This window comes from Bubalus bubalis, chromosome 6 (assembly GCF_019923935.1).
Source record: "Bubalus bubalis isolate 160015118507 breed Murrah chromosome 6, NDDB_SH_1, whole genome shotgun sequence".
In the NCBI taxonomy this organism is placed as follows: Eukaryota; Metazoa; Chordata; class Mammalia; order Artiodactyla; family Bovidae; genus Bubalus; species Bubalus bubalis.
Window position 1 is genome coordinate 33796118 of NC_059162.1, and position 26088 is coordinate 33822205.

At 52.3% G+C, this 26088-nt stretch overlaps 1 protein-coding gene across 7 annotated transcripts; it reads left to right on the forward strand.

Moving 5' to 3' along the window:
• The first annotated feature begins 640 nt into the window (after positions 1–640).
• EPS8L3 (EPS8 like 3) lies at positions 641–26026 on the forward strand. 7 transcript variants are annotated; one of them, XM_025288131.3, is made up of 19 exons: positions 642–790; positions 15169–15234; positions 15376–15440; positions 17088–17269; positions 17556–17705; positions 17791–17846; positions 18248–18387; positions 18467–18585; positions 18837–18957; positions 19057–19118; positions 19430–19504; positions 19858–20006; positions 23280–23361; positions 23595–23629; positions 24122–24305; positions 24505–24633; positions 24955–25028; positions 25315–25447; positions 25704–26026. In XM_025288131.3, the coding sequence occupies exons 1-19, from the start codon at positions 684–686 to the stop codon at positions 25713–25715; spliced, it is 1941 nt and encodes a 646-aa protein (XP_025143916.3). In that variant the 5' UTR covers positions 642–683; the 3' UTR covers positions 25716–26026. The 7 variants fall into 7 exon arrangements, with proteins under 7 accessions (XP_044800511.2, XP_025143916.3, XP_044800512.2 ...); XM_044944577.2 differs by having other exon boundaries at positions 654–790; positions 17111–17269; XM_044944575.2 differs by having other exon boundaries at positions 692–790; positions 15181–15234.
• The last annotated feature ends 62 nt before the right edge of the window (positions 26027–26088 follow it).

Genomic DNA, 26088 nt, shown 5'->3' on the forward strand with positions numbered 1-26088 from the left:
GGCCTAGTGCAGTGGGTGCCTGCCCTGCGTCAAGGAAGCCACTGCCCCTCTGGGGGCTCAGCTCTCTCCAGTGCCTTGCAGATGTCCACACTCTCCCCAGGACACGCTCAGCCTCAGGGCCAGAGAGGCCCAGGACCTTCTCTGCAGGCTCTGGATCCCAGTCAGGAGCCCAGGGGCAGCCCCACTCCTACCCCCCGCCCCACCCCCACTCCTGGCTGCCCCACAGCTGGCCCCTCCTCTGAGGCTTGTTCTGGAATCCAGGGCAGGCCTCTCAAGGGCAGGGTCTCTGCTGGCCTGAGTTCTGTGCTCTTTTCACAGGGCTGTGGCCCTGCCAGTCTGCTGGGGAGGGCAGCCTGCCACAGTCAGCAGGCTTATTCTGGGAGCCCTGCGAGGCTATGGCTCAGGCCTCTCTTTGGACAAGTATTCTGGGTCTGAGTTGGGGAGGCCAGGGTTCCTGACCTGAGCCACTATCCAGTTTCAGAGCAGAGCATGGTGGGTTATTTCTCTGAAAGGATGCTCCCTGTCTGTGGCACAAGCACACCCCAGGGGGCACACCCAGGGGACTGAGGGGGAAGAGGGGAAGCAGACAGGACAGCCTCTCAGGTCCAAGTCAGACAGCAGCAGCCCAGCACGGGCCTCTTCCGGGTGACACGCTTAAGGAAGGGCCTCACCAATTGGTTCCCATGAGAACCACTGGGGAGATTGTGAAACTGTGGATTCTGGGACTCGTTCCTGGACTCTCCATGGCTGGAGTGTTCAACCAGGCTGCCCAGGGATCCCCACAGACCAGGTATGTGAGACACTGCTCTAGAGAGACCGAGGTGGCAGCCTGCCCGGCGCCGCGCCGTGCTTTTCTGGGGTGGCTGCGGGAGCTTGGGGAGGCCTGCCGGGGGAGACACCCCTTGGACGCGTGGAGTCTACTCTGCATGGCTCCGCAGGGAGAGCTGGGAGCAGCAGCACTTACAGGGAGGCCCGAGTTGGGAGGCAGATTTACAGAGCCCCTTCCTGCTCCAGACTTGTGACCTATGATATCTTATGTAATCCTTAGTCATCACCAGCTCTTCTGGCAAACGATGAACCTGAAGCTCAGAGAACTCAGGTTCCAAGGCCACACAGCTAAGAGCCAGAACTAGGGTCAAACTAAGTGTTTCTGGCCCTGAGTCCCTTGCTCTGGACTGTATAGGGTCCCACACAGCCTACATTGCTGGTGAGGTAATGAGGGACTGGTCACTAAGAGGTTCCCAACAGCAGCTGGGTGCTGCAGAAGGGAGCCTTGCTCTCTGTGGAGGAACCACGTGGGGTGGGAATATGTAGTGGGTGTGGGAGGGCCAGGAAACCACAGAGAGGCTTCCAGACTCCCCCACCAGTCCCCCACCCCACCCCCACACGCTCAGCCCTCCCCAGGGCTCGGGAAGGACAGCACAATCTGTCCAGTGCCTCTCAAGGGCAACCAAGGTGTGGCCTGGACCCAGCCCACGCTCTGGGTGGCCTCCATGAAGAGACCCGAGATTCCTCGGGGGCACAGCCCAAGGCCTTTGGGACCCTCTGTGGCACAGAGGGGAGGGTTGAGCCCTCCCACTGGCCTTCCCAGGGTCGGGTGGGGGTCCCAGGACACTGATCTCACTTTCCAACAGCCAGCTCTGGGCAGGACTGAGTCCCAGGGCTGCAGGAGCAGCACTTTCCTGGGACAATTTAGTCTTGTTTTGTTACTTTTAAAACTCCCATTTATTTTGTGTGGAGTAGAGAGGGAAAGGAGAGGCACTGATTACAAAAATAACATGCTTTTTGGGAAAAAGTTGAAAAATATAGAAAAGCACAGAGAAGAAATCACGTAGAAGCCGCCCCCACCCCCAAAACCCTAAAGAGAACCGACATTGTTTCTTTCAGTACCTTTTCTTCAAGCCAAGCTGCTGCTGCTAAGTCGCTTCTGTCGTGTCTGACTCTGTGCGACCCTGTAGACAAGCTGCTCAGGTTCAAATGGCTGTCCTGTCGTCTCTGGGGTGTGACGCGGCATAAATGGCCTCTCCCCTCTTTACACCTCAGTTTCTTCATATCTAACCTGGAGATGAAAATAACAGAGGCTACTTCAAAATCTTGTTGTGAGCGTCAGCATATAGGTGCCTGTCACACACTAGATGCCAAAAAAGTGTTCAGATTCAAACACTGATGTTTATTTTTATGTTTAGATTTTCGTGATTAAAATTGTTTATAAAATTGAATATTACCATTTTATAGCAAGCTTTTTTCACCTAATACATCACGAACATTAGCTATATTTAAGATTTACATGATTGAAACGCTTTGTTTCTATTTATAAGGTTACGTGTGTTTTTAGATTTTTTTCTATGTTTTTATTTATATGATCTCAATTTATGTGTTTTTTTGTTTATTCCACTAAACTAGTATCTACACAGTATCTACCACTGTGTGGCCTGCCTTCCTATCTTGTGCTGCTCCATGAACTTTCCCCCCGCTTCACTGAATAATAGACTTTGAATGGCTGCATTGTGCTCGCCGGGCAGCGGATTGAAACGGGGACAGGAACGGAAGTGCATGATGGAGGCGCTGGATGAGTGCCCTCCCCTGCACACCCATAGCAGGCAGCCAGGCCAGGCCCAGGGAGGGTGACCCAGGGCGCTGCCCCTCGTGGGACAGTGAGCCAGGCATATATCCATCCCCTCCCTTAAGATCACCCAGGATAGGCCCTTCTTTGAGGCTCCGCTTGCTAAGCAGCCCTCCCCAGCCTGGCCTGAGGTTCCTCCACCCCAGCCTCTCTGGATGCCTGCTCTGAATCACCATCCAAGGGTCAGGCCTCTGGTGAAGAGGTTTCCAGGCGTCCCTGTCGGCCTTTCTGCCAGGGCTGCCTGTGTGAGAGGAGGCTGGAGGAATCTCGTCCCTTGGGACCACGGATCTCCCTGGATGAGTGGTGGGATGCAAAACAGAGGGGTGGGATGAGGAGGTATGTGTGGGAGTCACCCACCCCATCTAAGGCTGGACGAAGGCCAAACCCATTGCCCAGAAGTGGGGGAGAGACACTGAGAATGTCATCTAGGGGGCCATCCTGCTGCCAGGGACAGTTAGGAGAAGGATGGAGAAACAAGGCCTGAGAACTGGCTTGGGGTGGGGGCTTAGGAGACTGAGGAACTCAGGGCGAACAGGGCAGATGAGGGTGGGCCCTGGGATTCCGACCCCAGCCTCCCAGCCCCTGAATGGAGCTGTTTCCAGGAGTACCTGAAGCCCAGCCTTGTCTCCTGAAAATCTAATCCTCCAACACCACCCTGGCTGCACAGTGCTTGCCCTCAAGCCACCCGCTCCCAGCCTCCCCCAGCTGCAGACCCCTTTCCTCTGCGTCTGTGGAGCAGGAAGGTGAAGGTGGAGGCAGGGAACACAGCAGAGCTACTCTTGGGAACCAGGCCAGAGGCTGTGTATGTGCAGAAATCCCGGGCTGGCTCAGACCCCTCCTCTCCCAGTGTAGAGGGAGGCCAGCCCCTCCCTCTACACTCTGGACCCCACGCTGAGCATGCTTGTTTCTTCTGACCCCCAGAAGGTAAGCTCCAAGTACAGGGACATCATGGCTCTTGCTGACTCCTCTGTCTGGCTCACAGAAGCAACTCGCCCTGCATGCCAGTGCTGGGGGCAGCTGAGATGCACTGTTTCTGTGACTGCCTGGCAGCCCCGGGACCATCCATCAGCCCCAGCCAGGACCACCATGACTCGGGCCCCACCCCTGATCTGACGTGGAGGCCGTGCCTTGTCTGTGCAGGGCGCCAGTCAGACCTCTGGCTGGACTCTGCTTGTGGCATCCATTCCGTGAGCCTGAGACGCTCCTAGTTGACATTCCACCCCCGGAGCCTTTCAGCCACGGAAAGGCTCCGCCCTTCATGAAACCAGAGCCCTCGTTCCCCAGAGTCCTCCAGAGTTGCCCCCTATTGACCAGGGTCTGCTCTGGAGTTTCCAAGAAGCCCAGGACTGCTTCCATGGCCAGGCCAGGGTAGCCTGGAGGGGCTCCTTGGCCCCTTCAGCCTAAACCCTGTGCAGCTGGGTCCATTTCTACCTTGATGCCTCAGTAGCCTCTCTCTAGGCCCTGAGAACCAGCAAGTGGCAAGTTCTCCCAGGGGTCGGGGGCAGGGGAGGCGGCGGGGTTGGGGCAGGGAACAGCGACATCCTTGTCACATCTTTGTGACGCTCAGTGACTCAAAGCACTTAGTGACTCCACTTACCACCAGGTGATAAAGACACAGATATTCCCTGTCACCTGCCATCACCATCTTCACTCACACACACACACACACACACACACACACACACACACATTGGCCACTCCCAATGTCTACCACTCCATTTCACTCATGCATCCAACAGGATTTTTACTCCCTCCACCTGGCATTCCCTTCCCAGTTTGTCTCTGGGCCTGACTCGTGTGTGATTTTTAAGCTCTGGCCCCAGCATCCCCTCCTCTGGGAAGTTTTCCCTGATGCCCCCAAAACAGTATGTGGTCTTTTGTGCCTGGGGGGCCACAGTTCATGAATTTGTCCACAGGTCCTCCTCCCCCCTGAGGGCTCTGATGTGGACTTTCCCTCAGAGTGATACATGCAGTCGTGGAGGGACGTGTGAACCAGGGCCTGGTCCCCACCAGTCTCAGGCAGTGGGAAGGCTGCTAGAGAAGGTGGGGCTTACAGGTAGACACGAAGGACAGTGGGCCTTTCCCATGGGCAGAGAGAACAGCCTGCCTTCCGAGTCATGACGCATCTAGGAACCAATCATGAGTCAGTCTCTAAGCTGAGTGTAAAGTACAAGCAGCACGAAGTGAGGGGAGATAAGGGCTGAACCCAGAGGCTGGAGCCTCAAGTTCACAAAGCTCCTACTCCGTTAAGTCGGAACTATGGCGCTGTTTGCTATATCTGGGTGAGAGAGAATGCCAGTCTCTCATCTAGCCACCATTTCATGTGCTGCTGTGGACTAGTTTATCAAAGCAATGGTTCAGAGACAAAAGGATGCCTAAAGTGGGTCCAAGTCCCAGTTTAATGAAGAATATAATATTGAAAGCTTTTAGAAGGAATTCTTTCTAAATCTTCTGAAATCCAATCCCTCAGATTCTAGATTTCCTAGAGATAATGAAAATTTGTCCAATAACTTGTTAGATATCTCCGAAGTTTTAATAAATTTCTGCATCTTTTTTAAGCGCTGTGATAAGGAATTTGGATCTTGTCCTGGGATCAGTGGGGAGTTAGTGATGGGTTTTATACAGAGGAGTGGATGATCAAATTTCCAGCTAAGGAAGATCCCCTGCCTGCAAGGATGAGGGGGACTAATAAGAACAAGATTGGAGGCAGGGGGTGTAGGAGACTACGGTGCCCTCACAGGCAGACAGTCTGACAGTGGGCAGGACTCAGGCCGCGGAGGTGGGATGGGAGGAAGGTGGACCTGTTGTTGGTGTTGTTGTTTTGGTTGCTTAAGAAGTTGCTAAGGAGATGGGACTCGCAGGAGGGGTGGTGGGCCAGGTGCAGAGGTTGTGCCCCGCTTGGACACTTGACCAGTGATAGTGCCTTTGCTGAGCTGGCAACATGGGAGGAGAGGCTGGGTGGTTTGGAGGGAGATACTGAACTCAAGCTGAGTTCCAAGGTGTCCCCTAGCATGTAACACAGTGTCTGGCAGACAGGAAGTCCTCAGTATATAGCTGTGGAGTGAATATATAAGTGAATAAATGAATGAATGAACACGGTCCTCCAGGCTTAACAGCCTTGTAATTCAAGGAGATGCCTCTGAGCCTCTAATCCCTTCCCCTCACACCTGCGTCCTGGCTCCTGGTGTCCCAGTCAGGATTACTTTGCCAAAGAATTTCTTTGACACCTGGAGCTTTCTTTGTGGAAGCATTAGTTATGTCCCCCTGGTCCCCAGGGATGAGGGGCTTGGCCTCGCCATCAGTCTAAAAGCCCCCTTCCCTGGAGTGGTTCCACCATGCTTGGCACTGAAGCAGCCCCAGGCCCAGCCCCACCCAAGCTGCCAAGGGCTCCTGTCTGAGGAGACCTGCCCTGCTCCCAAGGGCACTCCTACAGGGCCCTGAAGGAGCAAGATGCTAAGGATGCAAGCGGAGCTCCTTGTTTCTCCACCTGAAGATTTCACAGGGATCTCTACAGTGGGCCAGGCCCCTCTCCCAGCCTCCGCTCCCAGGCTCCATGAAAGTACCTGCAGTGCTTGCCCCTCAAATGCATGGAGAGGCCTGTGGGAAGGACAGGGTCCACCCTGAGCTGGACAGGAACGCAGTCTTGGTGGGGCATTCTGATCAGGGCTGGCGCTGGGATTGGGGGAGGCAAGGAAGGGACAGGCTATCCTGTCCTGAGAGAAGCTGAAGGACCAAGAGCCTCAGACCCATGGAACGGAGCAGCAGGGGAGGTCAGGAGAGCTGGATCCATGAGGCCATGGCTAGGGCTAGCTCAGCAGCCCTGTGACCCCTGGGCCTCTAACGCTGACTGCCCAATGGACTGTCTCCGCTGGAAGGCCTATGGACAAGATCCCATCCCTAGACTCCAGGCCATCTAGGGCTCTGTTGGCCAGGGTAGGGGTAGAGGAGTAGGCTGAGATCTCCTGGGATGGTCCCAAGGAAACCAAGGGTGGGGGCTAGACACAGGCTCTGTTCCCAGACCACAGGACTCTCCAAACACAGATCTTAACCCTACAAAGCCGAGTCTCTGACCACGAGACCACCACCACACAAACACAGGTATTTCCCTCCCTTCTTTCCCCTCCTACTTTTGCACTCCAGTCCCCTATAATGAAGAGGACATCTTTTTTGGGTGTTAGTTCTAGAAGGTCTTGTAGATCTTCATAGAAACGTTCAACTTCAGCTTCTTCAGCATTACTGGTCAAGGCATAGACTTGGATTACTGTGATATTGAATGGTTTGCCTTGGAAATGAACAGAGATCATTCTATTGTTTTTGAGACTGAATCCAAGTACTGTATTTTGGACTCTTTTGTTGACTATGATGGCTACTCCATTTCTTCTAAGGGATTCCTGCCCACAGTAGTAGATATAATGGTCATCTGAGTTAAATTCACCCATTCCAGTCCATCTTAGTTCACCGATTTCTAAAATGTCAATGTTCACTCTTGCCACCTCCTGTTTGACCACTTCCAATTTGCCTTGATTCATGGACCTAACATTCCAGGTTCCTATACAATATTGCTCTTTACAACACCAGACTTTACTTCCATCACCAGTCACATCCACAACTGGGTGTTGTTTTTGCTTTGGCTCCATCCCTTCATTCTTTCTGGAGTTATTTCTCCATTCTTCTCTAGTAGCATCTGGGCACCTACTGACCTGGGGAGTTCATCTTTCAGTAACCTAACATTTTGCCTATTCATACTGTTCATGGGGTTCTCAAGGCAAGAATACTGAAGTGGTTTGCCATTCCCTTCTCCAGTGGACCACGTTTTGTCAGAACTCTCCGCCATGACCCGTCCATCTTGGGTGGCCCTTCATGGCATGGCTCATAGTTTCATTGAGCTAGACAAGGCAGTGGTCCATGTAATCAGTTTGGTTAGTTTTCTGTGATTGTGGTTTTCATTCTGTCTGCCCTCTGGTGGATAAGGATAAGAGGCTTATAGAAGCTTCCTGATGGGAGAGACTGACTCAGGGGGAACTGGGTCTTATTCTGATGGGCAGGGCCATGCTTAGTAAATCTTCAATCCAATTTTCTGTTGATGGGCGGGGCTGTGTTCCCTCCCTGTTGCTTGACCTGAGCCAAACTATGATGGAGGTAGTGAAGATAATGGCGACTTCCTCAAAAGGTCCCTTGCAGAACTACTACACTCAGTGCCCCCGACCCAGCAGCAGGCCACCACCGACCCATGTCTCCGCCAGAGACTCCTGGACATTCAGGGGCGTGTCTGGGTCAATTTGTGGGGTTACTACTGCTCCTTTCTCCTGGGTCCTGGTGTACACAAGGCTTTGTTTGTGTCCTCCAAGAATCTGTTTCCCCAGTCCTGTGTAAGTTCTGGTGGTTTTATGGTGGGATTAATAGAGACCTCCTCCAAGAGGGCTTATGCCATACCTAGGTCTGCTGCACCCAGAGCCCCTACCCCTGCAGCAGGCCTCTGCTGACCTGTACCTCCACAGGAGACACTCAGACACAGTTCTGGCTCAGTCTCTGTGGTTTGGGCATGCATTTTGTGCCCTTTCCAGGTTGAGCAGCTCAGGCGATCAGGTGCTTGCTGAGCACACTGTCCCAGGTGGACTGTGTGTCTTAATCACCTCCCTGGTCCCGGTCACTCAGTTTCCTGGGTGTGCTGCAAGAGCACCATCTCAGATGTGCTGTATGTCTCCTCTGGAGAGCTAATCTCAGGCTGTGACCCTCCTGGCGGATGTCAACCATCCAGGATCTCAGGAAGATGTGGCTAGCAGCTGGGAGCCTGCTCACAGCCTTCTCTGGGGACGAGATTGCAGCAGTCCCTTGCCTTCTGGCTCTGGCTGTCGAAAGCCTGCCTCTCTGCCTCCAGGTGTAGAGGGACCGGTATGCAGCTAGCTCTCCTTTGGTATTTGCTCAATCCTTTGTTCTCTGAGCCGGAGAGGCTGCGCGTTAGGCAGTTAAGTTAGAGCCTTTCATGGGAAAGTTCTCTCCTGCAGTTGCAGTTAGGCGTGTATTCTGTGGGTTTTGGGTTTTTTTCCTCCCAGTTATGTTGCCTTCTGAGATTCTAAAACTCCCCACAGACCCCCCGTGAGACAGTTTCCTACTGTGTGGAAACTTCTCCTCCTTCATGACTCCCTCCCCAGAGCCAGACATCCTGGAATGCAAAGTCAAGCGGGCATTAGGAAGCATCACTACCAACAAAGCTAGTGGGGGTAATGGAATTCCAGTTGAGCTATTTCAAATCCTAAAAGATGATGCTGTGAAAGTGCTGCACTCAATATGCCAGCAAATCTGGAAAACTCAGCAGTGGCCCACGGGACTGGAAAAGGTCAGTTTTCATTCCAATCCCATAGAAAGCCAATGCCAAAGAATGTTCAAACTACCGCACAATTGCACTCATCTCACATGCTAGCAAAGTCATGCTCAAAATTCTCCATGCCAGGCTTCAACAATACGTGAACCATGAACTTCCAGATGTTCAAGCTGGATTTAGAAAAGGCAGAGGAGCCAGAGATCAAACTGCCAATATCCTCTTGATCATCAAAAAAGCAAGAGCATTCCAGAAAAACATCTACTTTTGCTTTATTGACTACACCAAAGCCTTTGACTGTGTGGATCACAACAAACTGTGGAAAATTCTTAAAGAGATGGGAATACCAGACCACCTGACCTGCCTCTTGATAAATCTGTATGCAGGTCAAGAAGCAACAGTTAGAACCAGACATGGAACAACAGACTGGTTCCAAATTGAAGAAAGGAGTACATCAAGGTAGCATATTGTGTCCTGCTTATTTAACTTATATGCAGAGTACATCATGTGAAATGCCAGTCTGGATGAAGCACAAGCTGGAATCAAGACTGCCAGAAGAAATATCAATAACCTCAGATATGCAGATGACACCACCCTTATGACAGAAAGTGAAGAAGAACTAAAGAGCCTCTTGATGAAAGTGAAAGAGGAGAGTGAAAAAAAGTTGGCTTAAAACTCAACGTTCAGAAAACAAAGATCATGGCATCCTGTCCCATCACTTCATGGCAAATAGATGGGGAAACAATGAAAACAGTGAGAGACTTTATTTTCCTGGGCTCCAAAACCACTGCAGATGGTGACTGCAGCCATGAAATTAAAAGATGCTTGCTCCTTGGAAGAAAAGCTGTGACCAACCTAGACAGCATATTAAAAAGCAGAGACATTACTTTGCCAACAAAGGTCTGTCTAGTCAAAGCTATGGTTTTTCCAGTGGTCATGTATGGACGTGAGAGTTGGACTATAAAGAAAGCTGAGCACCAAAGAATTGATGCTTTTGAACTGTGGTGTTGAGAAGACTCTTTAGAGTCCCTTGGACTCCAAGGAGATCCAACCAGTCCATCCTAAGGAAATCAGTCCTGAATATTCACTGGAAGGAATGATGCTGAAGCTCCAATACTTCGACCATCTGATGTGAAGAACTGACTCATTGGAAAAGACCCTGATACTGGGAAAGATCGAAGGCAGGAGGAGAAGGGGACGACAGAGGATGAGATGGTTAGATGACATCACTGACTCAAAGGACATGAGTTTGAGTAAGCTCCGGGAGTTGGTGATGGACAGGGAAGCCTGGCATGCTGCGGTCCATGCAGTCACAAAGAGTCGGACACAACTGAGCGACTGAACTGACTTACTGACTCTCCCCTCCTGCCTCACTCCCTGTTTCTGTCCTACCTCCCTTGTTAGACTGTAAGCCCCCAGAGGGCAGGCAGCCTGGATGCCAAGGAAGGCTCTTAAATATCATGAAGCATGAAGACTGGATCACATACAGGGACAGAGGGGGGTCTCAGTTTCACATCTCTGTTGAAGCTGCCCAGGCTCAACCAGAAGTCTGAGGGCATGGGGTCAGGTGGGGAGGAAAGAGTGGAAGAGCGAGAATGGTGAGGGAAGGACTACCTGCTGGGTCAGAGGGGAAAGAAGAAAAGGCAGGATGAGGTGGGCTCTTCTGGGAAGAAATTTCAGTCCTCCACCTAATGCCCATAGTGATCCCAGCTCCCAGCCCCCATCAACTCTTATGAGCCCCACATCCTGCTCACAGGCACCACTTGGGCACCCATAACCACACACCCCCATGGGCAGCACACACAGGCACACATGCCAGCCCACACTTCCCCCAAGCCTGGGTCCACCTCCACCCACCTGTGCCCGGGGTGCCCTCTCCTGCTCCCTGCCCCAGTGCCTGATGCTGACCTGGGGCCTCAGGGGAGGCACCCACAGGCAGAGGGAAGAGGGTTACGCTAATGGCAGAGGCAAGTCAAGCAGGAAGCCTGGAAGCAAGGGGCTCTGTCTAAGCTAGGGACACCTGTCGGCGCAGGCACGGCACAGGCCTGGGTTCTGGCACTGGGCAGGTAGGCCGCCCCACCCACTAAGAGTCCAAAGAGCACAGGTGTGGCTGCCTCCCGGCCTCCGCACCATAAGACCAGTCTGCTTCAGGGCTCAACTGACCACAGGGCGCCTGCCCGGGACTGCGCCACTAGCAGAGAAGCCACTGTCTTCCCACCACCAGCACCAGGCCACCAGCTCAGACACCTGCCCCTTCGGCGGCACCAGCCTCCAGGCCTCACTGGAGCCCAGGTAAGGGCCTGGCTCTCGGGAAGATCAGGGCCCGGCCAAGCCGCAGGAGGTCCCGACATAGTGGGGTCAGCTCAGTGGCTTCCCAGGCCAGGGTCTCCAGCCCATTCTCGATGTGGCGGCCCTAAGGAGGGCTTGGGACTCAGCCGAAGGCTAGCGGCCCAGGGAGCAGAGCGTGGGGCAGGCCGGGCTCCAGCAGCACCTCCAGGGCCCATGATGCAGACATGAACTTCTTCCATGCTTCAACTCCCTAAACTTGGGGGATAAATGGGGAAACTGGGCTGCCACAGATTCTCTCACCCCCCACCAGAGGCAAGACAGACCACAGTCAACCCCCGTTCCTCCACCCCTACCTTTCATCCCGCATCCCCGTCCCACCTCGTGTTGCGATGTGGAGCAGGAGATGTTGCTTGGACCTGCCAAGAGAGACTGTTGCCAAAATCCTGGCTCCCTGTCTACCGATGCCAGATAGAAAGAAGGAGACAGAGTTTGGAGGAAGTAGAAAAGAAGAGCTTCATTATTTTTTCCAGGCAAAAGGGAAATACAGCAGGCTAGTGCCTCAAGAACTATGCCCCCCTTTCTCGGGAATAGGGAGACGTTTTATATCCTCTTGAAGGCCTTGCATTTTCTTTTTCTTTTGCAACATTTCAAAATGGCCACAGTTGCCATCAGGCAACTCAGCAACCGGGTCTTGTGTTCCTGAAGTTATCAGCCCTTGACCTTCTTTCTGAAATGCAGAATGCTACACGAGAGTGGAGGGGGAGAGGAATGCCAGGTGCTGAGAATAATCTATATGGAGTCAGAGAGTAATCAGCCTTGTGAAGGACAAGTCCAGCTACAAGTGTTTGTTACTAGTAACAGCTAAAGAACAACCAAGATTGTTTAAGTCTCGTAGGCCTGTTCGGCTGGAATGTGCCACAGGCTGCTCACTCATTTCTGTTTTGCTGCAATAAGACCCACAGGGACCATCCTGTGTGAAGGGGCTGGCAGGTAGGGAGGGGTGCTAAAGAAACAAAGTTCATTTTCTCTTCTTTATCTTCTGGATCTAGAAGCAGGAAGTGTTGCAGCCTGTGGGGTGCAGCTGGGGAGAGAGGGAGCAGGCTTTTAGAACCCCTTACCCTTGGAGAGGAAAGGGATCCTTCCAAACGTGGAAAACACAGACCCATAGACAGTCCCTTGTTTATTAGCAACTCATTTCCCCAACACTGAGTCATCTTAATCAGATCTTCTGCTATTTTCGTAGCAGGCCTAGTTACAGGGGCGTGGGCTGCTCTCTGATACTTTGCCCAGGATATTCCAGGGTTTCTGTACAACTCAGATGCATCATGGAAATGCAAGGACATCACAGAACTGACACCTGTCCATGATGTATACACACATCATTAACACGTACCTTGACCCACACACTCAGCTAACTCCTGCCACACCCCCACACATCTCATTTACCTCCATTCCACCTCAATATATGTATATATTCTAGACTCCCTGTATGCTAGGAAGGTACTGGGGGAACAGCAGGAGCAACCTAAGTCCACTCTCAGGAGGGCACAGCCCAGTGACAGAGGCGCATACATAAACAGTTAAAGCATGGAGCTTGTAGTCAGACCCAGGCTGAGTTCATTCTCTATAAAATATTTACTTGTGATCTCAGACCTGTTATCCTCTTTGAACTGCCACATCATCCTCTTCTGGTCAGAGGGGTAATAACAGTACCCACCCAGCAAGGTTGTTCTGAGGATTAAATGAGTTGTTGGGTGTAACATCTGTAGAACAGCACTCAGCACATAGGATCAAGGAAGTATAAGTGATGGTGCTGTGCTGTGCTATGCTTAGTTGCTCAGTCATGTCTGACTCTCTGCGACCCTTATGGACTTTGGCCAGTCAGGTTCCTCTCTCCATGGGGATTCTCCAGGCAAGAATACTAGAGTGGGTTGCCATGCCCTCCTCCAGGAGATCTTCCCAACCCAGGGATCGAACCCAGGTCTCCCACATTGCAGGCAGATTCTTTACCTAAACCACCAGGGAAGCATAAGTGATGGTAGTGAAAATTAAATGACACAAAATTCATAAGGCACTTGACACTAGGCTCATAGCACTAACCAGGGTGGTGCTGTTGTTTGAGAGGAACTTATAAGACTCGGTGTGGCATTAGGAAGATGGGCAGGGCTGAGTGGGGTGGTCAAGGAGGGCTTCAATGAGGAGGTGATCCTTAAACTGTAATATTTTAACTTATTTTTTTATTGCATTAACCTTGGTTTATAACACTATATAAGTTTCATGTGTACAACATTATATTTCTAATTCTGTACACACTATAACATGCTTACCATCGAAATTTACTTTGTTCGTCATCACACAGTTGATCCCCTTAACCCATTTCACCTTCCTTCCTGCCCCTTCCCCTGTGGTAACCTCTACTCTGTTCTCTGTACCTATTATCTCTATTTTCATTTGGTTTAGTCTATTCATTTATTTTATTTCTTATATTCTACATAAGTGTGGAGTCATACAATATTTGTGTTTCTTTTTCTGTCTTATTTCATTTCGCATAACACCCTCAAGGTCCATGCATTTTATTGCAAATGACAAGATTTCATCTTTTTATGGCTAATATTCCTTTGTATACACTACATCTTCTTTATCCATTCACATGTGGATGGGCATTTAAGTTGTTACCATATTTTGGCTATTGTAAAGGCCAGGATGAACATGCCTGTGAGTGTGCTCAGTCACAACCAGCTCTTTGGGACCCCATAGATTGTAGCCCCCCGGGCTCCTCTGTCCATGGGATTCTCCAGGCAAGAATACTGGAGTGGGTTGCTGTTTCCTTTTCCAGGGGATCTTCCCCACCCAGAGATCGACCCTCATCTCTTGGGCTCCTGCACTGGCAGGTAGATTCTTTACCAAGGCACCCCTTGGGAAGCCCCCATGATGAATGTAGGGGTGTGGATATCTTTTTCAATGAATATTTTCATGTTCTTTAGATAAATAACCAGAAGTGGGATTGCTGGGTCATATGATTGTTCTGTTCTTGGCTTTCTGAGGAGTCTCCGTACCATCTTACACAGTGGCTGCACCATTTTACATTACATTTGACTTATCAACAGTGCACGAGGATTCCCTTTTCTTCTTTACCAACATTTTTTATTTCTTGCCTTTTTGATAATAGCCATTCCGACAGGTGTGAGATGATAGCTTATTGTGATTTTTGACTTGCATTTCTCTAAGAATTAGTGATGTTAAACATCTTTTTATGTGCCTGTTGGGCATCTGTATGTCTTCTTTTGAAAAAAACATCTATTCCCTTGAGCTGGAATTTACAGGGTTGGGTGGGGAGGGGCTCTGGGCAGAGGGTTCAGAGTATGGAAAGGCAAAGAGAGGAGATTTAGTAAGACATTTAGGGAAGTTCAAGTCACTAACACATCCTACAGAGCTCCATCATAAACGTGCAAACATATGTGTGTGCATATGCACACACGTACACCCCTCCTGAGTGGCTCCCCCGCATAAGAGCCAACACTGGCCTCCTCCCAATTTGCAGAGTTGAAACAGGCTTGGACAAAAGGCTTGCTGTGACAGGGAAGGCTGCTGACCCTCATGCCTCCCCTCCAGAAGCCAGGCACACCCATCCAGCACCTTTTACACTCGGGCCCAGGATGGGATCTGGTCCCAGCGACCTGTCCACACAGCTTCCCTGGGGCCATCAGGATGAGCATTATTGGCCAAATAATGGGAAGTTGGGAGCCTGCCTGGGGGCCTCCGAGGCCCAGCCAAGATGGAGGGCTCCTTGCAGAGGTCTCGGCTGGAGACGGATCCAGAAGGAACCGTGGTTTGAGCCCCAGACCCAGGTCAGGGATGGGCTGCGCCAGCGGCTCTTCCACCCAGCCCTGCCTGCTCATCCCTCTCCCCAGCCCTGATCGCTGTCTCCTCTGCTCAGTTTGGGTTTTAGGGAGTCATCTCAGCAGCGTCAGAATGTCCCGGCCAAGCAGCAGAGCCATTTATTGTAAGTGGTCCCCTTCTCTCCCTCTGGGTTCCCTGAACCCCCTGCGTCCAGTCTCTCCCTCCCCACACTGACCACCTGCTATAGTTGTGCCTGTCTCAACTCCTTCTTCTGCCCTCACCCCCTTGCTTCATGCCATGGCAGTGCACCGGAAGGAGTACTTGCAGAATATCGCCTTAGAGCCCACTCACCTGCAGCACAGGGTGGAGGTGAGTAACCCTAGGGCCCCATACAATTTCCTGATTCAAGCCAAGTTCTCCTACATGCCCCCCACCCTGACAAAAAGCAGATATCTGAAATAAGTCTGCCATAGAAGCCAATGGCCTGACCCGGCCAGAATAGGTGGGCTCAGGTCCAGCAAGCCTACCTAAGCATTTGCTAAGTGCAGGGGAGGAGGATGGGGCAGCTGGGCATGGGCAGAGGAAGCTAAGCCAGTGGGCATCCCATCCCCAAGTAGCAGAGGGATGGGCTGGGATCCACCACTCGATCCCGCCCCTTCCTGTCTCTCGGATCATCCCCTGCCCCAAGAAATTGCTCTTTGCCCGGGATCTGGTACAGCTGGAGGACAGAATGTGTGAGGTCAGCCAGTGGTTCTTGTGCAGGGACTTGAAAGGACCACTATCTGAGAGGGGAGCCATCTGGGCTTGAGCTTCCTGTGCACAGCTTGGAGCCTGGAATGGAGGCTCTGGCGCTGCCTGGGAGAACGACACTGGCACTGCCAGATCTAGTTGCCAGGACAGCTGTTGACATCACGTGAAAGCTCAGACTGGAAGGGTGTGGCAGGGAAGAGCAGATACTGCATCAGGCTGAAGGTCTGGGTAGAAGCCACCCCCAGGCAGCAGTAGATTTAGCACTCACCCCGAGAAAAGGCAGGAGGGATGCTGGAGCAACCGTCTAGAAGAAGTCAGGCTTCCCCAGTCAGCTGAGCTGGGACTAAGATCCCTGGGCTTCATGGAGGGAATGAGGACTGGGAACTGGCTTTGTTTAGGTCTAGGAGGCAAGAGCAGGGGAGGCGTGTCCAGGGTGCCAGGGCATTTGCCCATGATATCAGGGCTCCTGAATATGCTGGCCGAGTGAACTTGAAGAAGAGCTGGGAGCTATGCAGAGGACAGGGCAGTGGGGTCAAGGGGCAGGAGGCAGATGGCATCCTCCCAGCAAGGGCCTGGAGAGGAGCACAAGGGGCAGGACTGTGACTTTTGAACATGGTTGGTAGAAGCGAAGGGTATCCTTGAGAAGAGAGAATAACAGCAAAACCCTGCTGTAGTGATCAGACTAGCAGGGGACAAGGGCCTAAGTGGAGACTGAGGTCAGTATGGACCTCTCTGAGATAGAATCAGGGAGAACGGTGGTGGGCTTGACTTATTCCTGAGAGACTGGGAGGTAATGGATTATCAGAAGGGGGACATGCATGCTGGGCGTGGGGCACAGCATGCATGGAGACAGAAAGGCTAGGTCAGGGAAGAGATGGACCAGGCTGGGTGGGTGATTCTCAAAGAGAGCAAAGAAAAGTAGGGGACAGAATTTGAGCATCCTGTAACCTACCTGGAGAAGCTGAGACTTATATGTTGGATAGCTGAAGCCCACGCCCCCTCCCCACATTTACCACCATCTAGACTGTTACAGGCCATGATTGTCCTTCCTCCAGAGTTCTAAATCCCCTCCTACAGCCCATCAGTCCCCACCTTGCCCGACTGCCTCCAGACCTCACATTGTCTCTTGAAGGCTACTTTATGGGGATTGCCTGGGGCCTCCCCAGTGAGGAGGCCAGAGACATGTCATCCCCTTCTGCTGCCCTTCCCCCACCCCCACCCCTGTCCATCCCCACCTGTGAGCCCCCTCTCCAAATCTTCTCCCAGCCCATCTCCTCCTGTCCCCTCAGCACCTGATGACATGTAAGCTGGGGACACAGAGAATCCAGGAGCCCAAGGATGCTCTGCAGAAGCTGCAGGAGATGGACGCTCAGGGCCGGGTGTGGAGCCAGGACTTGCTCCTGCAGGTCAGGGATGGCTGGCTCCAACTGCTGGACATCGAGACTAAGGTCAGCCTCCCACCATTCCCTGCAAGGGGTCATAGCTAACCTGGGCTGTGGGAAAGCAAGCCCCAGGGCATGAACACCATCCCACTATGCCCCACACGGCAAGCACCCTTCCCCCCACACAATACATACCCAGGACTAGGAAGAAACAGGAGATAGAGGCACAGGGGTCAGGGGAAAGGACACCCCATCCCAAGCCATTGGAAGTGTGGAGCAACCCAGGTCAGGAGCTCCTAGGGGCCTGTCGGGCTCTCAGTGACTTCACAGCCAGTCTCTCTGCTTGGCCCAGGAGGAGCTAGAGTCCTACCGCCTGGACCGCATCAAGGTCATGGACGTGGCGCTCAACACTGGCTCCTACAACTCTGTCCTGTCCATCACTGTGCAGGATTCAGACCTGCGAAGCACTAGCACTCTGCTTTTCCAGTGCCAGGAAGTGGGGGTGAGATCTAACAACCATCACCACCCCCGACCTAACCCCTCCCCTCCCCCATCCCCCAAGCCTGTCTGATTGCTGGTTCCTCCAGGCAGAGCGACTGAAGACCAGCCTGGAGAAGGCTCTGGAGGAGGAGCTAGAGCAAAGGTAGGCAGCCTTTGCCCCTGCCCACCTGCAGAACCCTCGAGCTCAGGTCTGGGTGGGCTACACTCTGCCGCATACCTGGGGGAGCTCAGGGGCCTGTGACCCAATAACACAGACATTGACCTGGGGAGTGGCGAGGCTGGAAGCAGGGTGCAAATGAGTGCTGGGCCCAGGGACCACTGGAGACTATCCTCAGAGACTGACGTGGGACCAACTGGTCCCGGAGGGCAGGCCGATGACGCCGGGGAGAGTCAGGGAAGGGTTTGGATGGAGACTAGGGGGCAAGGCTGGTGGGGCTCCTGGAGAGGGGCAGTGGTACCCCCTGGGTTCTGGGGCAGAAGTGTGGGCAGAGCCTCTGCCTCAAGAACCCAGTCAAAGCTGTGTCCTTGTCATGTGTTCGACAGGCCCCGGTTGGGAGCCCTTCGCCCAGACCAGGACCGATGGAGGGGGCCTCCTCTGGAAAGGCTGCTCCCTAAGGAGCAGGCACGTCCTCTGGAGTGGGGGCCCCCTCCAGAACAGCACTACTTGATGAGCCCAGAGCACGGTAAGTTTGGGCGTGGGGGCCAGTGGGAGGAAAGGTTCCCATCAAAGAAGTTCTGGGCCATGGTCCCCTTCCTCTGCAGACACCCCACCACCATCTCCGAGGCCCCTGCCACACCGCACCAGCATCCGAGAGCCAAGCATCTTCTCGCTATCTCCTTCAAGGAGGTCCCCATCCCCCGAGGACCCAAAATGGGATAAGGTAACTGCAGACTGTCTTGGGCTTGTTGAGGCTTTTGTGGTCTAGCCAAAGGGAAGACACCAGTTGTCTCCCTCGCCTCAAGGAGCCAGGCCCCAGGTCCACCAAGGCAGGGCCTGGCCTAAGAGGGGACACAGAGGCTTGGTCAGCCCTGGGCTGGGCCTGAGGCTCAGGCTTGTGGTGGAGGGAGGCAGGGTTGGGAGTTCCAGGGTGGGTCTAACTGCCCACTCAGCCAGGGGTTGTTTGGGGCCCAGGAGGTGCTGGACCATGTCCTAAGGGACATCGAGCTGTTTGTGGGGAAGCTGGATGAGGCCCAGTCTAAGGCCAGTCGTAAGAAGAAGAGTCACAGGAAGAAAAAGAAAAAGAATAAGGAAGGTGAGTGAGGAGGGCCCGGGGAGAGGAGTCGGGGTTTGGGGGACAGGGGGAAGTCTTGGGATGATACATGACCCGCCATCTATCCCCTTCTTGCTATAGAGATAACAGAGGCACATTACATCGACTGCTTCCAGAAGATCAAGTACAGCTTCAACCTCCTGGTACGTGACTCCCCACAAGTTTCCCAGCTCTTTTTGCCTGCTCCCTCCCCCCCCTACCTCAGCAACCTCCTGCTCTCCCTCCCTTCTTCCCCTGCCCCCGCCCCCCCACCCCTGAGCAATCCTGTTCTCTCTTCTCTCCATGGACATCCCATGCTGCTCCAGCTTCTCCCCCTGGAACTGCCCCACCCCACTCTTGGCTTACTTTGGGAGAATGCCAGGCTGCCCAGCCCTGAACAGTTATGGGGCCCTGGGGTCCTAGTGAAAGTGGGGTGGGAGGAAGGCTGGTGACAGGCTTCACCCTGTGTCTTCAGGGAAGGCTGGCCACCAGGCTGCAGGATACAAGTGCCCCTGAGTTTGTACACATCATCTTCAAAATTCTGGACTCCGTGAGTCAGGGCAGGGATGGTGGGGGTAGGGGGGAACAGGGTGGTACAGAGGGACGTGCTGAAGTTAAGATGAGACAGGCCAGGGTGGGAGGGAGGGGGCAGAGAGAGGTACGGGTCTGCTCCTTGCTCACCGCCAGCATACCCTCTTCCTTGACCCCAAGACACTACCCCACTGTGCACAGCAAGCACCTCTCAGCAGACTAGGTGCACTGGGGTTGGAGCCAAGGACACCAGTGAGGGCAGGAAGGAGCAGGCCTGGGGCAAAGTAGGAAGCCAGGGACCCCGAGCCCTTTCCCACTCCTGCCTGGCCCCGAAGAAGCTCAGGCTTCCTGACACCTTTCATCCTTCCCCAGATCCAGACCCAGTGCCCTGAGTCTGGCTTAGCAGCCCGAGTGATCTCACCCCTCCTCACCACCAAGGCCATTGAGCTGCTGCAGTCCTGTCTAAGCCCATCAGAGAATAACCTCTGGCAAGGGCTGGGCACAGCCTGGACCACCAGCCAGTAAGTGACAATAAGGCCTGAATGAATTGGAGGCAAGCAACATGGGGGTGTAGGGCAGGAGGTGACAAGCTCTACATTGTATCTTAAAATGAATTCTATACCCATTAAAACTATACCCATTCCTCCACTCCCCAGCTCCTGGTAACCCCTACTCTATGAAATATCTAAAAACAAATCAGGGAAATCTACCTTGAGTTCCCAACATTTAATTAGGCTAAGCACAATGGAAAAAAAAAAAAAAAAACCAACACACTTACCATCGCCCACCATTGCAGGAAAGCATTATCTCAGAAAATAGAACAATTCTTCCCAAGAAAGGCGCACCGGCAACCTTCTACTAAAATTTTTCTCATTTTTGTCAAGGACAAAGTAAAAACTTTGTCTCAATGCAGCCCAGATTTTAACAATTACTGACATAAGAGATGTTGCAAATGTAACATCAATAAGATTTGCAACCAACTGGCAGAGGAGCTAAGAGAAGAGATGTTTCATGTGGGTGGAACAGTGATACAGGCAGTTGGGCAGCAAGGCCAAGCTGATGAGTGCAGGGGGTGGGATGTGAAATCAGTTAGCATACCCTGAGCTGAGGTGTCTGCAGAGACTGGGTGGCCTGGCCCTGCAAAGAGAGGTCTAACCTGGCTACAAGGGTTTGAGAACAGTCAGTACAGATGTAATAGTTGGGACCCCCTGGAGGTAAGCACTGCAGTAAAGTAAGCAGAGCCCACTTTAATAAGCATGGCCTGCTCTCCCCACGAGAGACAGGCCTCGGAAAACTTTGAGGTGGCAAAAAGAAACAGGGATAAGGAGGTAAAGGAGGCAAAGAGAAATTCCGGAGAGTTAAAAAGGAGAAACAAAAAAGCAGAAGCATGAAAACCAAGAGAGAAGAGGGTTTTAGAAAGAGAAATCAACTGGGGGAAAAGCCAATGGTTCCAGGAGTCTTTTTGCCTAATGAGTTTTGTTTTGCTTTTCAGTTCAGCCCCATTAAAGGACGTCTGTGTCCAGTTCATCTAAAGACATAAAATATAACTTAACATAATCTATTTATTTTATTGTGGTAGAATATACATAGGATAAAATTTATTTTAACTATTTTTAAGTGTATAGGTCAATGCCTTTAAGTACATTAACAATATTGAGCAACCATCACCCCTATTCATTTCCAGAACTTCTTCAGTATCCCAAATGGGAACTCTATACCCATTAAACAACCAAACAAAACTCTTTACCCATTCCTTTCTTTCCCCAGCCCCTGGTAACCTCTATTCTATTTTCTGTTTCTGCTTATCATTTTAAATGATAAGATTGAAGTCAGTTGTGTCCTGACATGTTTTCTCATTTCTTAAAACAACCAAAAATTAATGTATGAATGAAATGAAAGACAGAAACACAGAGAACAGAATTAACTAAAGAGATGTAAAAACCTTCAAAAGAGTTCAATTTCAGGCAAATTTTATTCAAACTATTTGGCTTGAAGCAAATTGACCCAAAACTATGCTGCTGCTGCTGCTGCTAAGTCGCTTCAGTTGTGTCTGACTCTGTGCGACCCCATAGACGGCAGCCCATCAGGCTCCGCCATCCCTGGGATTCTCCAGGCAAGAACACTGGAGTGGGTTGCCATTTCTTTCTCCAATGCAGGAAAGTGAAAAGTGAAAGTGAAGTTGCTTAGTCGTGTCCGACTCCTAGCGACCCCATGGACTGCAGCCTACCAGGCTCCTCCATCCGTGGGATTTTCCAGGCAAGAGTACTGGAGTGGGGTGCTATTGCCTTCTCCGACCCAAAACTATAAATGACACTAAATTCTGTGGTAATAGACTAGAAGGATACAGATCACACAAGGCCATTTGGATTTGGCAATCAGAAATCATCAGGGCTTTAGAAGAACTAGTTTCAACAGAGGAATGGCAGAGGTAAAAGTCATGTGGTAAGGAATAAAGAAAGATCCAAAGGTAAGAAAATATAGGCAGGGCCTATGGACACATCCTCAAAAAATTTGATAAAGATAAGATAATAGGATGGCATCTTTAAAAGCATAGTAACAGAGTCAAGGGAAGACTTGAGCATGTTTTTAAGGCAAAGAAAAGGAGCCAGTGAGGACTTCCCTTGCAGTCTAGTGGTAAGACTTCACCTTCTGATGCACGGAGGAGAGGGTTCTATCCCTGGTCCAGAAGCTAAGATCCCACTTGCCTCCCGGTCAAAAAATCAAAATATAAAACAGAAGCAATATTATAAAAAATTCAATAAAGGTTTTTTAAAAGGCCCACATCAAAAAAGGAAAGAAAGAAAGAAAGAAAAGGAGCCAATAAAAAAGATTCAGAAGAGGGAATAATTTGTTCCCATTGAATACATATTTATTAGGGGTTCCCTTTTGGCTTAGCTGGTAAAGAATCCACCTGCAATTTTGGAGACCTGGGTTTGATCCCTGGTTTGGGAAGATGCCCTGGAGAAGGGAAAGGCTACCCACTCCAGTATTGTGGTCGGGAGAATTCCATGGACTGTATAGGCAGTCCATAGGGTCTCAAAGAGTTGGAAATGACTGAGTGACTTTCACTTTCACTGCCTCCTCTGTCCCTTCTGCACTATACTCTGGAGACAGCTATCAAGGAGATCAACACAGAAAGAAACATGGATAAGTGAGAATCATGTGCAATTCAGAATGTGTGTGCACAGTGCAAAGAAGCAGCATTCACATCTGTCTCTGGGAGGCAGGGAGAGACTTCCTCCAGGAGGGGCCTCCGCGTTCCCCAGGCAGGCAAGCAGAGCCAGCCTGGAGGCCACAGGCAGTGCTGCTCCTCTGGCGTCCCGGGCAACGGGTGAGGGGGCAGGCTGAGAGGCAAGTACCAGCCCCCACCCTAGAGCCAGCCAGAGTGCCCTGTGATGATCACAAAGGGGAGGTCCACACACGAACCAGCTAGATGGTTCCCCCTGCTTTTGGGAACCGAAATAGGTTAGACCCCAGGAGTGTCTTCCAGCCCTAACACTGCAGTTCTGCCACTTTCATTCAAACTCCCCATCAGTGAGTTAAAGTACTCATCTCTTAGGATGTTGATATGTCTGCACATTCACGGGCAGAGGTGAGGCTGGCCCACAGATACCTGTGCCGTGGGACCTGTACGTGCTTAGCTGTTGGCTCCTGTGTCCTGGGGCCTTTCATCTGTGCACATGGGCCACTTTCTCCATTACCTAGAAGATCCCCCAGGCCAGCTGCTGTCATCTCCGCCTTCTCCACATCCCACAGTCTGGCACAGAGTGGACTCAGCCCTGTTCTTTCCCTAGGGCCAACTGGACAGGCATCGAGCCCCTGCCCTACAAACCCACATTCTATGATGGTTGGCAGCTTCCAGAAACCTCCTACCAGGTAAGGGGAGCTTAGCACAGAGCCCGAATCAAAGCCCTAGACTCTGGCTAGTTTCCACCGTCTCAGTCCAGCCACGGTCACGTGACTCCTAAGTGGTAGGTGGGTTCCGTGTGGAGAGCGGGCAGGCGAGGGGACGTGAAGCAGCTGTGCGCGGGCAGGCCTGTGGCCTCACACCCCTGCTCTCCACCACCATGCAGCTGACATCCTGCTCTCACTTTGTTCTGCCCCCACAGGCGTTCTCAAGTTACCAAGACCCTACTTCCATCCGGTATGCCCTGGGCTTTGTTAGGACCGTGTGGTTCTGGGGAGGGAAGGACCAGGCTGATCCTGAGGATCTGCAGATTCTACGCCTCACTGACCTCTAGGCTCTCTTTTAGTCAGACACGCACAAGCACATCTCTCCCCTACTTTGGGTGAAAAAGCAGTTTTTTACCTTCCTAGGATACAATCCCTCTTCTTTCAATATTCCCCACACGTAGCTCTGATTTCTCAGAGATTGAGTATGAAGTACTCAAAGGAGTGCTCAGATACAGAAGACTCCACTGCCAGAAGAGTCTTGAGAAATCACCAACATCTAGACCCCTTCTGCCCATAGAAACCCACACCCCAAGCCCATCTAAAAGTGACCTGCCCTCAAGCTCTGTGGAAACCCCAAAAGTCATTGCTAGACTCCAAGGGGGAGACGTCTGGGGCTGAGACAGGGGCCGGATCTCTGAGGACCCACTCTCCAGCCATCCTGACTCTGTCTCTGGGGGGCTAGTGGGGAAAGCCCTAGGTTAAGGAGCACCTCGCACTTTGCTCAAGAGGAGACACACAACCATGGCCCCAGCCCTGTGCCCTCCAGACCTGGACCTGTCAAGCCAGCCCTGAAAATGCAAGTCCTCTATGAGTTTGAAGCTAGGAACCCACAGGAACTGACGGTTGTCCAGGGAGAGGTGCTGGAGGTGAGGCATGGACTTGAGCTGAGAAAAGGAGGCGGCGGTTGGTGGTTGATGGGAGCTACTGGGAGCATGGGGGGTGGAGGGATTGGCCTGGAGAAAGTGAAGGAAGGTTGGGAAGGGCCCAGAGAGAGAAAGTCCGGTGGGGGAGGGGAAGGCTGGCTGGAGAGAGGCTCGGGTCACTGACGTAGTGACTCCCTGGCAGGTTCTGGACCAGAGCAAGCGGTGGTGGCTGGTGAAGAATGCAATGGGACGGAGTGGCTACATCCCCAGCAACATCCTGGAGCCCCTAGAGTCGGGAGCCCCCAGGAGCCAGAGCGAGTCACCCACTCGGGTACTACCATGCCTAGACTTCAGAAGCTATAAAGCCTGAATCAGAGGTGGGGGCAGGGAGGATTCTTTGACAAGTGGAGGAGATGGCCCTGGTTCAACTGAATCAGTATTATCATGTTTATTGTGGGGCCAGAGCAGAGAACAAGCCTTGTGCTTGTCGGACAAGCAAACCATGGAGCGAGACACGTGGTTTGATGAAAGCCCAGAGAAGGGACCCTGATGAGAGGGGCTGTGGGTGGCTCTGAGAAGGGACCCTGATGAGAGGGGCTGTGGGTGGCTCTGAGATGAGATGGCTTCTGACTCCCACTTCCCCTGGTTCTAGCCTCCGATGCTTCGACTTAGCTCAAGGCCTGAGGAGGTCACAGCCTGGCTACAGGCAGAGAACTTCTCCACTGTGTGAGTGCCAAGTGCCACAGCTTTGCCTCTGTAAAGGGCGCTGATGACCACTGCCCCCCACCTCCACAAGTGTCTCTTCCAGGGCACTTGTCCCTTCAACCCCAGGAGTTTATGGAGTTGGTTTAAGCCAGTATGTTTACCTTACTCCCTGACCTCCAAACACTCTTTCTGTGAATTCTCCTGTCACCCCAGCCCTCCAAGCCCAAACATCCCCTTCTCCACCCAGATATCCAGGGCTGGGTCCTTCCACCCCACCACTGACAGTTTCTGCTCTATTTGTTTCCAGGACCGTGAAGACCCTTGGGTCCATGACAGGGAGCCAGCTGCTTCACATGAGACCTGGAGAGCTACAGATGCTGTGTCCACAGGAGGCCCCCCGGGTCCTGGCACGGCTGGAGGCTGTCAGAAGGATGCTGGGGGTGAGGACACATGGGGGTCCCAAGCCCTGCTGGAAATGTGGGGTGCTCCCTGAGTGAGCATGAGAGTGCCCGGTGGGCAAGCCAGCAGGCCCGACCCTGGAGCAGCACTCACTGCGGGAGGTCTGGTACAGGACCGTCCCCCAGGGGCTTGACTTCACGTGCGCAGGCACACCTTGAAGCTCCTAACTGACTGTTGGCATGAGCTCTGGGGTCCCTCATCTGGCACTGGCCTCACCTCAACCTTTTCTTTCCTCAGATGAGCCCTTAGGCAGCAATTCAGACACCTCCAAGACCAAGACTTTCTCACAAGCAAGATGGCAGATCTGATACTCTTTAGAGCCCTGAGAATTCCTCTTCCAGCCCCTAGGTTGCAGCAAACCCCACACCCCAGCTCACACAGCAAAGAGGATGAACAAGACCAGAGGTTGAGATAAACCGTGCCCCTTCTCGCTGTGTGGAGAGGTCTCCCCAGTTGCCACCTATTTATTGCGTCTCTCTCCTGAGCTTAGAGCATTTATGCCTAGATTTGTCAGGACTGTTTAGACCCTCTCCTCCCCAATAAAGGTATCCTCAAGCTTGTCATGTGCCTCTCTTGCAGCTTCCTCTGGCCCTGGTGGAGGCCAAAGGCAGGGAATTAGGAA